Here is a 13,168-nt window from a genome sequence, read left to right as displayed (position 1 = left end):
TTGGTTGCCGATCTGAGAGTAGAGCTTGATGCCGACCTGAGAGCAGAGCTTGATTGGTTGGCTTTTACCGAGCTGTAGGCTGAGGCCGAACTCTTTGGTAATGCCGAACTCATACTCTTCCTTGGGCTTGTTTAGTTCGTACCCCATCACATACTATGATTGAATCCGATCGGTAATTTCACTATTATAAACACAACTAAATACTGTCACAAAAATATTCATTTCACACTAGTGGTGAAATGTGGGGATTCACTACAAAAATATCAAAAAATTGTCAATTTCCAATTTGTTGCTAATAGTATAAACTATAACAAGACACGCAAACTCAACTCGAACATACACAGTAATTTCAGGTTGGTTCGGATCGACATGTATTACTACATGTTAATAAGAAATTTTAATTATTTTTTAGTTCTTTTTTACTTTATTAGAGTTGGTTTTCTCACCACATCTATTAATTACATTTCACTTTTATCACCAATTCCGCAAGTTTAAGCTGCATCCAATCATTGTCATCACTGCCACAAACACAACCACCAACTGACATCGAGTCATATATCTATCTTCTGCAATATGCCTGAATTGTTTCGTGTTTTTATTATGTGGGCGTCATGTCACGTCGAGTTCATGTCATTGTTGTTTTGTTGTCGGGTCAGCTTGGCCGAATCAACACAAATAGAATCGTGTAGCTAATGAGATCATGTTTTGTGCAGATTTTGTTCAGGTTTGAACGTAACAAGTCAGGTTTGAGTTTGAGTTGAAGATTTTTTTAAGTTATTGTATTGAGGTTTGATATTAATGGATTGGATTGTTATTACTCAATAAATGACTCATCCCACACTATTTGTTAGCTCTAATCTAAACTCATATTTGCTCATATACATATATATTTATAGTTTACTTAGTAGTAGTACTACTTTTTATGGATCCAAATGTAAATAGTATTTACAAAATATTGACCCTTAAAAAACTACCATACCATACTTTACGAACATGATTTTGTCTTAACATTTGACTCCTAACAAAGTAGGGAAATTAGTTGACCAGGTCTTCTCTTTACATATTATCCTTTTCTAGAATGCCTCTGTTTTTGAAATTTCTGTCACGCGGAAACTGAAGACGTGTTTTTTCATCAAAGTTAATTTTTATGCAATCCAAATCATCAAATTTTGTACTCAATATTAGTAGTATTACATTATTTTGTTTGTATGCTAACATGTGTAATGATTAAGTTTGGCAATTTGTCACTCGATAATAATTACATTCCATAAAATAAAACGCACTTTGAAATCATATATGTACTTACTTGTATTGGCGTTAGACAATCTCCAAACTCTATTAAATTCAATTTTTGGTTCAAGCATCATTTTTACTTTACAATATCAACCTTATTCACTATATTTGATCCTACGAATTTTGTTCTGTTAATATGTATTTGACTCCTTTCTAATGCAGTTAATGGCATATGGTATCACATAAATAAAAATGGTTAAAAGTCTATAAAAATACACACAAAAAAGTCAATTTTGATTTGTTTCACGTCTCTTAAAATTTGAAAGATAAATTACGAAATTCTAAAAAATTTCAATTGTTACATCTACCAAATTTTGAGAAAATTGAGATCAATTTAAATTTTAGTTTCTTAGACTCAAAACGATGTCATTTAGTCATCCATGTTATCTTATTAATATACGTATGTCACTATTCGACCACATAACAAAATTTTACACGTGAATAACCCCAATATCGCATCTGCCCACAAAAAAAAAAGGTGAGACAATTGCAAATTTTAAAACCTCGCGATTCGTTAACAAATTTAGAAAGGTCCATAACGTACCAAAATTCGACCAAAATTCGTGATTTTTCAATAAATCAATCCCTCTATACAAAGTGATGATATTATGCTTATGTCATAGCAAGCATTTGGATGAAAATTCAATGGCCAAGATTGATCAAGTGGGGTCACCCCAAGTTTGGTAGACTAAACCCTAGCAACAATAAAATGGTAAACTTAACAAATCAAGAAATTCATCAAAATCACACAACTTTCTATCAAGAGAGAAACCAAGGAATGATAGTGGTAAGTTCTTCCTCTTCTAGAGGACTTTGATTTCTCTCTTCATGTCATAATCATATTTTATTATTCTTACATCATTATAATAATTTCTTCAGACTCTTCGCATCACTAAATTCTCCTTGCTTCTTTAACAAAGTTTTCTCCTTTTGATTATTGGTAATTTGATATTATTGCTTGGACTTTTTGATTTGTCTGCTTGTTGCTTTTCCACCAAACAAACCTCAAAATCCACGAATTTTTCGTTGTTGAAAGGTTATTATATATGTGAAGACCTCAAATCCAATTCTGAGCCCTTTTTTAATTTAGGGATTTGCAGATTTTTAATTGCTGCTGATTTGATCTTCTGAGCTTCCTTATCTCTGTGAACAGGTAAATTGATTATTAAAACCCCTCTTTTTAGCTTATAATCTGTGATTCTTTTGACTATTTTGATTGAGTTTGGTTTAGGTTTGCTTTTTAAGAAGTTAATTGACAATTATATGGAGCTTCTTGTTCAATTTTGAGTTTTTATTTGGTAGATGTATCAAATTTCAACACCTTTTCTTGCAAATTACTGCAGAAATTGTGTATTTGTTACTTTCTCCGTCCACTGCCGATACTCTTGGCAGTGGACGTCATGAGTTTTAATGCAAAATTAGTAAAGGGAAAGAGAGATGAAGAGAAAAAAATGAAAAAAAAGGTACTCTATTATTAATAGAGAATCGGCCTCGCCTCATAACAGAGAAAAACTTGCCAGAAATAGAAAGCGACTAAGTTTTGTATATGACCCAAAAAAGAAAAGAAAAAATTATATTATCTGTGTTTCTTTAGTCCAAAATTGAATTGGAACTCATTTGTGTATGTGTGAGATTTAGTGAAATTAAGGAATTTCATTAAGCATTTCAGCCATTAGATGTTAGATAATGTGTTTTCATGTTAACAAAAAGTGTTTACTTGCTTGTGTTAATATATTCTTCCTCTTCAGTAATCATATCATCTGGAGGAACATCTGGCACCTTGTTGAGAGGAGCTTAGTTTCTTACGTTGTGCAACGAGCTTCTTGCTGCTTTAGTTTGAATCGAGAATCGAACATGTCTTTGGTCGGGTCTGCTGCGTTGTATAGGAGCCCTGAGCTGTACTCACTGAAAGATGACAACGATAGCTCGGGGCTGTCAACATCCAATTTATACTCGTACACCAGTGACAGTTACGATCCGAAATATTTCCTCGATTCACCATCATGTTCTGATGTGATAGGCAATTCGTTTCAGTCCCCGTCTTCTCAGCGTACCTCGTTGGTGGAATCAACGCACAACTCGTATCAGTTTGATTACGCCTCTGAATTGGATAGTCCCCGTGATGTGGATTATGATGAAGATAAGTTGAGGTTGAAGCTTCAAGAACTCGAGAAGGCGCTTCTTGATGATAATGGTGCCGCCATGGAAATTGATAGTGATTGTTTTGACTCGCCGAAGGAATCTTCGTCCTCTGATTCTAATCTCAGCAGCACAACGAGCAGTAAGGATATGGTGATCTCCGGTCCACTGTCTCGTAAGCATATGCTTCTCGAGTGTGCTGCTGTCGTCCATAGCGGAGATTTCAAGCGAGCATCGAGCATGATCAATGTTCTCAGGCAGCACGTCTCGATCCAGGGAGACCCTTCGGAACGAATTGCAGCTTACTTGGTTGAAGCTCTCGTCGCTCGGATGGCAATGTCGGGGAAAGGCCTCTACCGGGCGCTGAAATGCAAAGAGGCCCCGTCGTCCGACCGCCTCTCAGCTATGCAGGTCCTCTTCGAGGTGTGTCCGTGCTTTCGCTTCGGTTTCATGGCAGCAAACGGTTCGATTCTCGAGGTGTTTAGAGGTGAAAAAAGAGTTCACATTGTGGATTTTGATGTGAACCAAGGCAGCCAGTACTACACTCTGCTGCAATTGCTTGCGAAAACTCCGGGTGACCGTCCGCACGTGCGGCTGACCGGAGTCGACGACCCGGAATCGGTTCAACGGCCTGTCGGGGGCCTAGCAATCATCGGGCAGAGGCTCGAACTTCTCGCTAAACAGCTGAAACTCTCCTTCGAGTTCAAAGCCGTACCTGCAGAAACCGCTCTCGTTTCGCCTTCCGCGCTCGGCTGCCGGCCCGGTGAGGCGCTCGTCGTGAACTTCGCCTTCCTGCTCCACCACCTCCCCGACGAGAGCGTGTCGACCGTGAACCTCCGTGACCAGCTTCTCCGGATGATCAAGGGCTTGAAACCGAAGCTCATGACCGTCGTCGAGCAGGACGTGAACACGAACACCTCCCCCTTCCCGCAGAGGTTCGCGGAAGCTTACAATTACTACTCCGCCGTGTTCGAGTCTCTCGACGCGACTCTGGCCAGGGACAGCCAGGACCGGATGAACGTCGAGAAGCACTGCCTCGCCCGCGACATCATCAACGTGGTGGCGTGCGAGGGGGAGGAGAGGATAGAGCGGTACGAGGTAGCCGGGAAGTGGAGGTCGAGGATGACCATGGCCGGGTTCAGCGCGTGCGGGATTAGTCGGGACGTGCGGGGCGAGATCGAGAAACTCATACAGCAGTACTCGGATAGGTATAAAGTGAAAGAGGAGAAAGGAGCGCTGCATTTTGGATGGGAGGAGAAGACATTGATAGTCAGTTCAGCATGGAGATAAATGGTTGTTTGGTTGGTTAGTTATTTAGTTAGTTACTTAGGTTTATGATTTTATGATATGTGTTGCTTTTTAACTATGTGTTGCTTTTTGCTTTTTCTTTCAATGTAATATTATTGTAAATAGTGTTTTATCTCGTATTTTGATATTGACTGTGTTTTTGTGTTTAAAGCACTGTTGTTAAAACAAAGATCCTCATAATATCTAATGTAGAGCTGAATAATTATTTGGGTCAAATAAGTTGATTTTAAAACAAAGATCCTCGTCAAATCTAATGTACAACTGAATCATTGTTTGGATAAAAAATAATAAGACTTTTTTCATTCAATCAATTGAACGAAAGTTCGAGCTATATGTCTAGTCCCATTTCAAGTTCATAGTATATCAAAATATTACGGGTACGTATGTAAAATCTTAAATTTACATAATCTTGCATGCTAGCTTTATTATTTTGTTCTAATTATGCAATAAATCATATTTTTGGCATTGACGTAGAGTAACTTTATTTACGTGGCAGTTGGCACTGTCGGATGTCAAATAAACGTCACATTATAGGCAACGAAATCACATCATCTTGTACTAAATTAAATTCATTCGTTATACTACTATCTTCACTCTTTTGTTTCTCCTTTCTCGTCTTCTTCCGTCTTGAATATACACTTTAATTAAACAAATGTAATTCTTCAATTTTATATAATCGATATCGTTCATTATCTACTACTATGTGCCATCAATTTGATTGATGTCAAAACAAATCAATTGGTTTAGTTGCAAAATCAAAATAAATCAATAATTATGAGTAGGACAAACCATATAACACCGCCACGTATTATATCTAAACCACTGAATTTTTACTCCTAGTTTAAGAGTCATTAGGTTCAACCAACTAGCTCAACTAAAAAAAAAGCCCCCAATAATAGCAGAGATTAGTAAAAGTATGGCTGAGTGAAAGATGATTATGATGGGAATAAAACTACTGTAAACAAATTCTGAGCAGAACAAGTATAAGAAAATTCTACAATAAAACTTGGCTTCAAGGCAATCCAAAACTATATACACTCACATGTTGGGGAAAGGGTGTGGGAGCCAAGGGGAAGAGCCCGCAACCGCACCGGGGTTTGGCAGACGCCTCAAATGCTGAGATGGCAATACAAGCACTTTCCGGTGGCCATGCGCCACTCCAGCTGTTTTTGCCCCGAAACTGTTAGTCGAGAAAACGCTGGGAATCACATGTATCATTCAATCAAGAAAACCTATGTCTTTACCATTTGCTTTCTTTGAGATTAGTACAACAACATGGAGGGAGGGAGGGATGCACACTCACAAACCATTTATCTTCTTTTCTCACTATACGGATATCCGATCCCCAACCAACGAATTCACTCCTCTACGCTGCACAAACAGCCGTTAGTCCAATGCCACAAAATTATGTAAGACTTGTCATGGAGATGCTTTCCAGTCAAATTGAAGGTTATTGAAACCATTAACTGCACCAAGACCACCGGCAAGCAGTTGGTTGCTCATATCCTGCTGTTGTGAATTCATGCCCTGCTCTCGTGCCATTGCCATGGCTACTCTCCCATTCATGGAAAGGGAGTTATTAGCAAGCGCTGCTCGGATCCCACTTACCATGGCAGATTGGCCGATTCCGTTGCCCATACTCCCAAACCCTGAAACACCAGTACCAGGGTTACCATTAGCTACTCCAGTTCCTACGAGTATATTGCCCCCACTAACACTGCCATTGCTGCCTGTTGAGAACATTCCATTCACATTTTTCACATCACCACCCGTCATCCCCAAGCCTGACATACCACCACCACCAAGCTGTGAAGACATCATCATGTCGTGTATAATTTTTTGGACGGAACTCTGTGAATCATTTGCATCTGCATCACCAGAAAGAGTAGGTTGTGGCATTGAAATATTTGGCGAACTCGCAGAATTCACATGACCACCCGATAATGGACCATGTGAAGCCAGTTGTTGATTATTAGACGACGGCGGTGTCGAGGAATGGAAAGGGGATAGAGGTGGTTGAGACTGTGGCATGGTGTTTGCAGATCCTGGAGATGGCATTTGAACACTATTACCACCGTAAGGGCTGTTAATACTGGACATTGGATTTTGCTGCCGAGAATTCATTGAATTTTGATGAAGGAGGCCGACAATTGTACTGGTAGATGCAGTAGCGGTAGCTGAGTTCGCAGGATTATTAACACCAGGAGTACTAGCAGCAGAAGCAAGTTGTGTAGCAGCAGCCGTAGCAGAACTATCGTTGTTTGAGTTTTGACCTGTTTGCTGCTGTTGCTGTTGTAGCCGACTGTCAGGCTGTGGAGGTTGTTGTCCTTGAAATCCAGGTGAATGATTTGTTCTTCGAGGAAACTTCGCCAGACTCTCTGTAGAGATAAAATAACAATATTACATATGAAGGGGTAAAAAAACAGCTTGGAATCCACAAGTAGACTGGGGATACTCTTACTTATCATCGAATTTCATGCTTCTAAGTTATACTGACTTACTGAGAACAGTCATCATTCAAGCAAACAAGATGAATTATAGGAAACCCACCAGGTTATGAAATCAAGCTTACGTTGTACGATTCACTTACAAGCCTAGATGATAAGAATCTTAGTATAAGGTAAACTTACCCATAGGACCTGCACCAGTTTCACGGCTATAATCAATAAGATCCTTCATGCTATTGACCACTTCTGATATCTGCAATGTTGAAGTGAACATAAAACATCGATAACGGGAAGTATATAGCAGCAGCTTTAGCAAATATCAAGCCTTAGGGAAACACAGAATTTAAAGAAGCGGCTCAACTGAACTTCTACCTCTTCTATCATAAGACATGCAACTTACTATTGCCTCTAGCAGATATAGTTATAATTTTCAATCACGGGAGAATCTTTAGTTTGCTCCTAACAACTAACAGATATAGGGTGTTGATGGCCACTAGCATTCTTGCGAGTGTGCTAAGTAATTAGAGTTAAACTCAACATGGTTTTTAACACTGAAACTGGAAAGGGTTTATTGAAAAAAGGCATATTACCTGCAAGCATCGCACATATCTCTTCGTATATCCCAAATCATTTACTAATGGAACTTCCAGAGCTTTGGCAAGCTGACGTGCAGAAGAAACAAACCTAAAAGGCAAAATTGCAGGTTGATTGATAACACATTTATATACTCCACTACAATATAGATGAAGCAGATCCCCAAGCACTACATTAGCAGTAATTCACAATAAAATCGTATAATGTCTTTCTCATAACCACAAGTTATAATTTCTTTGATGTGGACAAAATTGTTGATACAAAATTTGATGGGCAAGAATATGAAAATTTAGCTCAATGACCATTGGATTTTTAGAAAAGGATGTCAACATAGAAGTTTGTAACCCTTGTTTTAGACTATTAGTTATATGTGATTGATTGCAATCTTAGACTAATGGTTAATTGGTGATTTTTCTCACTTCCACACTTCTAAAGCTCCATTGGTGACTGATGGAGAAATGAAAACCAACTACACATGTCCAATGAGAAACATTGCTGGACTGCCAAATCCCATACCTTGACCATTTACATGAGCTTCTCTAGTAATTACCAAAACTATTGCCAGTTTAATTTGAGCAACTATATCCGCATCACACGAAAATCAGACGTTTCAATTACTAACAAATAGCAATCAATTCCTATTTTAGCAAATTCCATCCCATTTTATCATGGTTCTATATGACTAGGTGGTCAACACGACTTCATCTTTCCAACATGGGCACATAGTTCTTCTCTACCACTTCATCCTAAGGCTTTATTTATCATAACCATTGGAAGTTAGCAAGAAAAAGAAGTCCAAACATGAGCTTTTGTTTGAGGTCTGGAATAATTCTGGAAAAAATTAGCATAGCAACTTAAGTAAAAACAGATAACCTGAATAATGAAACCAGCTACCATCACGTATACCTTATAAATAGATGGAGTATTAAATATTACTCCGTATTTGTCAAGAAAATAGATAAATAATTTGCATTTAAAAGATCCTCATAAGTAAGGTATCACAAACTCACATGTTGCAATTGTTTTGTAGCTCCGAAAAAGAGGCACTAGTTGACACATTTTGAGTAGCAGCCTGGTACTTTTGGGCAGCAGTGCCAAGTTGGCTAACCTGCAGTTCAAATATATTAAGTTAGGAATGGCACATTTTACGAATCCAGATATATAAACCGTATTTAGAATTTTTTTTATAAATGACAACAAGTCAACCTGAGGAATCAGCAACCTTCTTGGGATGAGCTCTTCATGACGCCGAGCACAAAATTCCCAGGAGCATATCTGACAAAATTATTAGCAGAAAATAATGTATTTTACAGATATACAAATCAAAAGAACAAAATGCAAGATCGGAAGCATTTATCTAACCTTGAGATCGGGAGAGAATACAATTCGTAGCTGACCATCACGAACAACACGAAGTTGCTCAAAGACACTCTCTTGTATAGCTTTCGCGTAGTCCAGAACAATTTGCCCTGCAGGATTCTGATACTCCCTCGGCATATCAACATACAGCAATTCTTCTATAGTTCCACTTTCATATTTTATTTTGAATAGTCTGGGTAAAACCTCAACAGTTGCCTCTGGTAGTAGAAAACCAAAATTTTGTAGTTAGATATCATACTAATTCTTTCCTATCTGTTTTACATCTCAATAATAATGCCCTTCTAAACTTATGGAAAGTAGGTGAGGGTGAAAATGACATTCTTAAATAGATTCTTCAAAACAAAACCCAGAGATGACTAGTCAGATCAATTCATCACAGAGGAAACCATCCAACAAATAATGTTGCAGAACCTAGACATGAACGCACCAAATCCACGACCAGGCTTGCGGTTGCAAATTTCACAATGCCAAACATCCTGCATATAAAAAGATAGGGGCATATCACTTCAAAATAATAGATTAACAATGGCTATAGAAGCTGAGAAGCTATGGTCAAGTAATTTTATAAATAATTCAAGCTGACGTTTGAGTTCAGAAAAAAGTTTGCTATTCATCAAACCTAGTGACAATGTTCAAAGAACCAATAATGACACAAGTTGGAGTCAAATAGCCTAGGCACAGGTAAAATTCATCATTAGACCAGTAAAACCAACACACCTGAGGGAAAACTCCAGTAGTTTGGCGACCAGGTCCATACATTGAAACGCACCACTTTTTCTTGGCATTGGGTGCAAAATATTCAGCTACAAATTTCCTCCAGAACTCAATGCTGTTGTCCTACAAAATAATGTCATGCCAAATCATCAAATGAAAACTTACTTTAGGCATTGAAAAGGAGACTTTAGGCAAAAATTCAACAGAAACATCTTACTTCAGGTCTGTGTTGTTGCTGATACATGTAATGTGTCAGCCTCCGAGCACACATTCCAGGCTCATAGACAGGTTTTACAGGGGACCTAACAGGCATGTTCGGTGGTTGAAACTGTTGTTGTAATGGAGATCTTTGTTGAGGCATAGCTTTTAACAGCTGCTGCTGCTGCTGAATTTGCATAATCCTCTGTTGATGCAAAATCTGCGCGGCAGCAGCAGCCTGAGAGGACTGTCGGGAAAGGAGGAGCTGCTGCTGCTGCTGTTGTTGCTGTTGATGGTGTAAAAATAAAGAAGGATCTGATTGCTGGGGTTCAATCTTGACAGTGCCTAAGCTTCTCATACTTTGTAGCTGCTGAGGTTCCATCTTCACTGAACTCAGAGTCCTCAAAGCTTGCAGTTGTTGCTGTGAGGCCTGCTCATTGGTCGTTTGTGGCTCTAGCTTAACATGTCCCACACCTCCTAGGCCTGCACGCATTGCCTGAAATTGCTGATGCTGCTGTTGCGAATTGGGTACAGAAAACTGTTGTAACTGCTGCTGGTTATGTTGAAAATTTTGTGGATCAAGATGTTGAGCTTGTTGCTGTTCTGGCAACATTTGGCTGCTGGAAGGGTTTGAGAATTGTTGCTGTCCTTGTCCGTGACCAGATGAGTTTGGATTGGCTGCAATAGTAGTTGAGATATTATAATAATATTAATAATTATAGTAAATTAGTGATAGTAATAGTTATACTAATAATCATAATAATGAGAAAAAGGAGTGTTGAATCCCATCCCATTTTCATTGCCAGGAAGTGAAACAGATTTGGGATTACCAACAAGTGCCCGTTGAAAGCTACCTGGACCAGATAAACCAGAACTTGAGCCTCCATTTCCAAATGACTGGTGAAGCAGAGAAGAAACGTTGGGAACATTCCCGAGCATATTCATGTTGTTTAACTGATTACGTGGTGACACTAGAGAAGGAAATGCATTCTGGGAGGGCATCCCACCTCCTTGCCCACCCAACAATGAGGAATTTGATCTTAACAATGACGGCGGAACCGGCTGCGCTCCACTATGCGGAGGGGGAGGCCCTTGTGGCACCATGTTTGCAGAAAACAGCACAGTCTATCCTACAATAGCCTTAGTACTCCTACCCCTAAATCACATCAATTAATCCAGAAACTGAACTTCCATGGATGCAAACAAGACTACAACCTAGTGAAAATATGGTACAATTTGACCACAGTTTAAAAACACAACCAATCATTAGAAAAAGCTCTTGGGTGTTCTTTTCGAGCAAAAGCAAGAGGATAAGCCTCGCAAATGAGGTTCTGGGAGTATACTATGCAAAATCCACGTCGATAATCAAAATCATCGAAACCAAAGAAGCTTGCTATACTGGTGAGCATCCTAACTTCTGCCTCCTCTTCTATCCAAATTGCAGTCTTTTGCCAGCTATCCGGTCAATCCCTGCACATGAAAAGTCGAATCAGATTCTTCTACTGCATATAAGCACATATAGCAATGCCAAAATCAGGAAGTATAAGCAAAATCCTACCAAACAATTTTTTTAGAGAAAAAATGACAAGTGTAAATGATAAGTATATATACTTACTTGAGAGAAAAGGATAATTAAATTAAATGCATCAACAAACAAATTACTAACAGCAGAAAACTACAATCTCAGAAATTAACAAAATTTAGCGTACAATAAACGAATTGACAGCAAAAAATCGATCGACCCCTAACTTCCATAGAAAAAGACAAACAACACACGATCTAAAGCCAAAAATGAAGCGATATTACCTAGGGTTCAAAACTCCAAACACGACACACACCACGACTGGGCGCAAGACACTCACACACACACCGTAAAAACTCGATTACTGACACGAATGCGAATTACACAAGTAAACAGTTCACACACTCACATAAGCAATGATTCCAGCTCGCAATCCGTTAAAACCTCGTAATTGAAGCTAAAACACACAATATGTTCCCTTTCCAGCTCTTTCGAGCACCAATATGGATAAATTCAGCTTCCTCCTTCAAACGAAAACCCCCAAAGTCAAGAGCACACAACTTGTGCGTTTCCAGTTTCTACAGTGTGTATCGAAAAAAGTCGTCCCCAAATCTTTCAGCGAACTAGAGAGAGTAGCAGACAGTTGATTTGAGCACAATTTTTAGAGAGAGATGAACAGAGAGAGGTGAGCTGAGTTTGGATGGGTTTTATTGCGGACGTCAAAATTCCATTTGATTGGATTGGATTTTTTCTCTCTCTTTTCCATCCTCTCCCTAAACGAAGTCAATCCTCTTCCTAGCTTATGCCTATGGTATGGATGTATCAATGGCCATGATTTCATGATGGTTGCATGTATGTGTCAAATGATTGCATGCATCATCATTATTAGCGAAGACAGCTCACCAATATTTGATTACCTCTTTGGCCATAGTAATTGGATTAATTTACAGAGATGCCACTACATTTTTATTGGATGTGGGCGCGAATTGCATACTATAGTGGAAGGCTATATTTATAAGGGCATCATTAACCCGTCCCTATTTCCGGCCCCAAGTTCCCTCCACGTCATCATTCCTCTATAGTTGTGGTCCAGACCCCAACTGCTGTAATCCTGCAGGTTGCAGCCCGGGCCGCAACTAATAAATGACACTATTCACAACTCCAACCTATTTAACTCGTAAAATAAAAAACGCTGGAAATTTAAACACGGAAAATTTAATTTCATCGAATACTGCAAAATTACAACATAGAAATTTTAAAACTGAAAATAAAATACATAAAAACATAACGTCAATTCTGGAAAACATTGGTGCGAGTCCAAATTTCTTCGATTAGATCGGCTTGGAGGCGAGTCCAAAGTTGAATATGAAGTTGAATGTGTATGAAAATTGAGTAGTATTTATAGAAAAAATTTTCGAATTAAAAAAAAAAAATTTGGTTGCGGCCCGGCCCGAGGAGCGTGTAACGCTGGGCCGGGACTCTACAGTTGCGGCCTGTCACCGTGCAACGCCGTCCCAGGCCAGGACGCGGGACGCGCGACAGGCTGGGAACGCGGCCCCGGGACGGGCCTGGG

General features: G+C 39.2%; 2 protein-coding genes across 4 annotated transcripts; one reads left to right on the top strand and one right to left on the bottom strand.

The window, feature by feature from the left end:
- Window positions 1-1,992: 1,992 nt before the first annotated feature.
- LOC121805368 (scarecrow-like protein 1) lies at window positions 1,993-4,890 on the top strand. 2 transcript variants are annotated; one of them, XM_042205185.1, is made up of 3 exons: window positions 1,993-2,080; window positions 2,384-2,446; window positions 3,042-4,890. In XM_042205185.1, exon 3 carries the CDS (start codon window positions 3,148-3,150, stop codon window positions 4,720-4,722), a length of 1,575 nt encoding a protein of 524 aa, XP_042061119.1. In that variant the 5' UTR covers window positions 1,993-2,080; window positions 2,384-2,446; window positions 3,042-3,147; the 3' UTR covers window positions 4,723-4,890. The 2 variants fall into 2 exon arrangements, with proteins under 2 accessions (XP_042061119.1, XP_042061120.1); XM_042205186.1 differs by having other exon boundaries at window positions 2,031-2,080; window positions 2,394-2,446.
- A 755-nt stretch (window positions 4,891-5,645) lies between these two features.
- On the bottom strand, window positions 5,646-12,358 carry LOC121803587 (transcriptional corepressor SEUSS-like). 2 transcript variants are annotated; one of them, XR_006051079.1, is made up of 12 exons: window positions 12,005-12,358; window positions 10,928-11,543; window positions 10,093-10,751; window positions 9,879-9,998; window positions 9,589-9,637; window positions 9,144-9,358; window positions 8,988-9,056; window positions 8,792-8,889; window positions 7,778-7,871; window positions 7,371-7,440; window positions 5,985-7,118; window positions 5,646-5,903 (listed from the first exon to the last, which is right to left on the bottom strand). XR_006051079.1 is itself a non-coding variant. In XM_042203207.1 (11 exons), the coding sequence occupies exons 2-11, from the start codon at window positions 11,175-11,177 to the stop codon at window positions 6,160-6,162; spliced, it is 2,583 nt and encodes an 860-aa protein (XP_042059141.1). In that variant the 5' UTR covers window positions 11,178-11,543; window positions 12,005-12,358; the 3' UTR covers window positions 5,646-6,159. The 2 variants fall into 2 exon arrangements, 1 of the variants encoding a protein (XP_042059141.1); XM_042203207.1 differs by having other exon boundaries at window positions 5,646-7,118.
- Between the last annotated feature and the right edge of the window lie 810 nt (window positions 12,359-13,168).

Source organism: Salvia splendens, chromosome 5 (assembly GCF_004379255.2).
Source record: "Salvia splendens isolate huo1 chromosome 5, SspV2, whole genome shotgun sequence".
Lineage (NCBI taxonomy): Eukaryota > Viridiplantae > Streptophyta > Magnoliopsida > Lamiales > Lamiaceae > Salvia > Salvia splendens.
The sequence above is the reverse complement of the archived record's forward strand: the minus strand, read 5'-3'. Positions and strand labels throughout refer to the sequence as shown.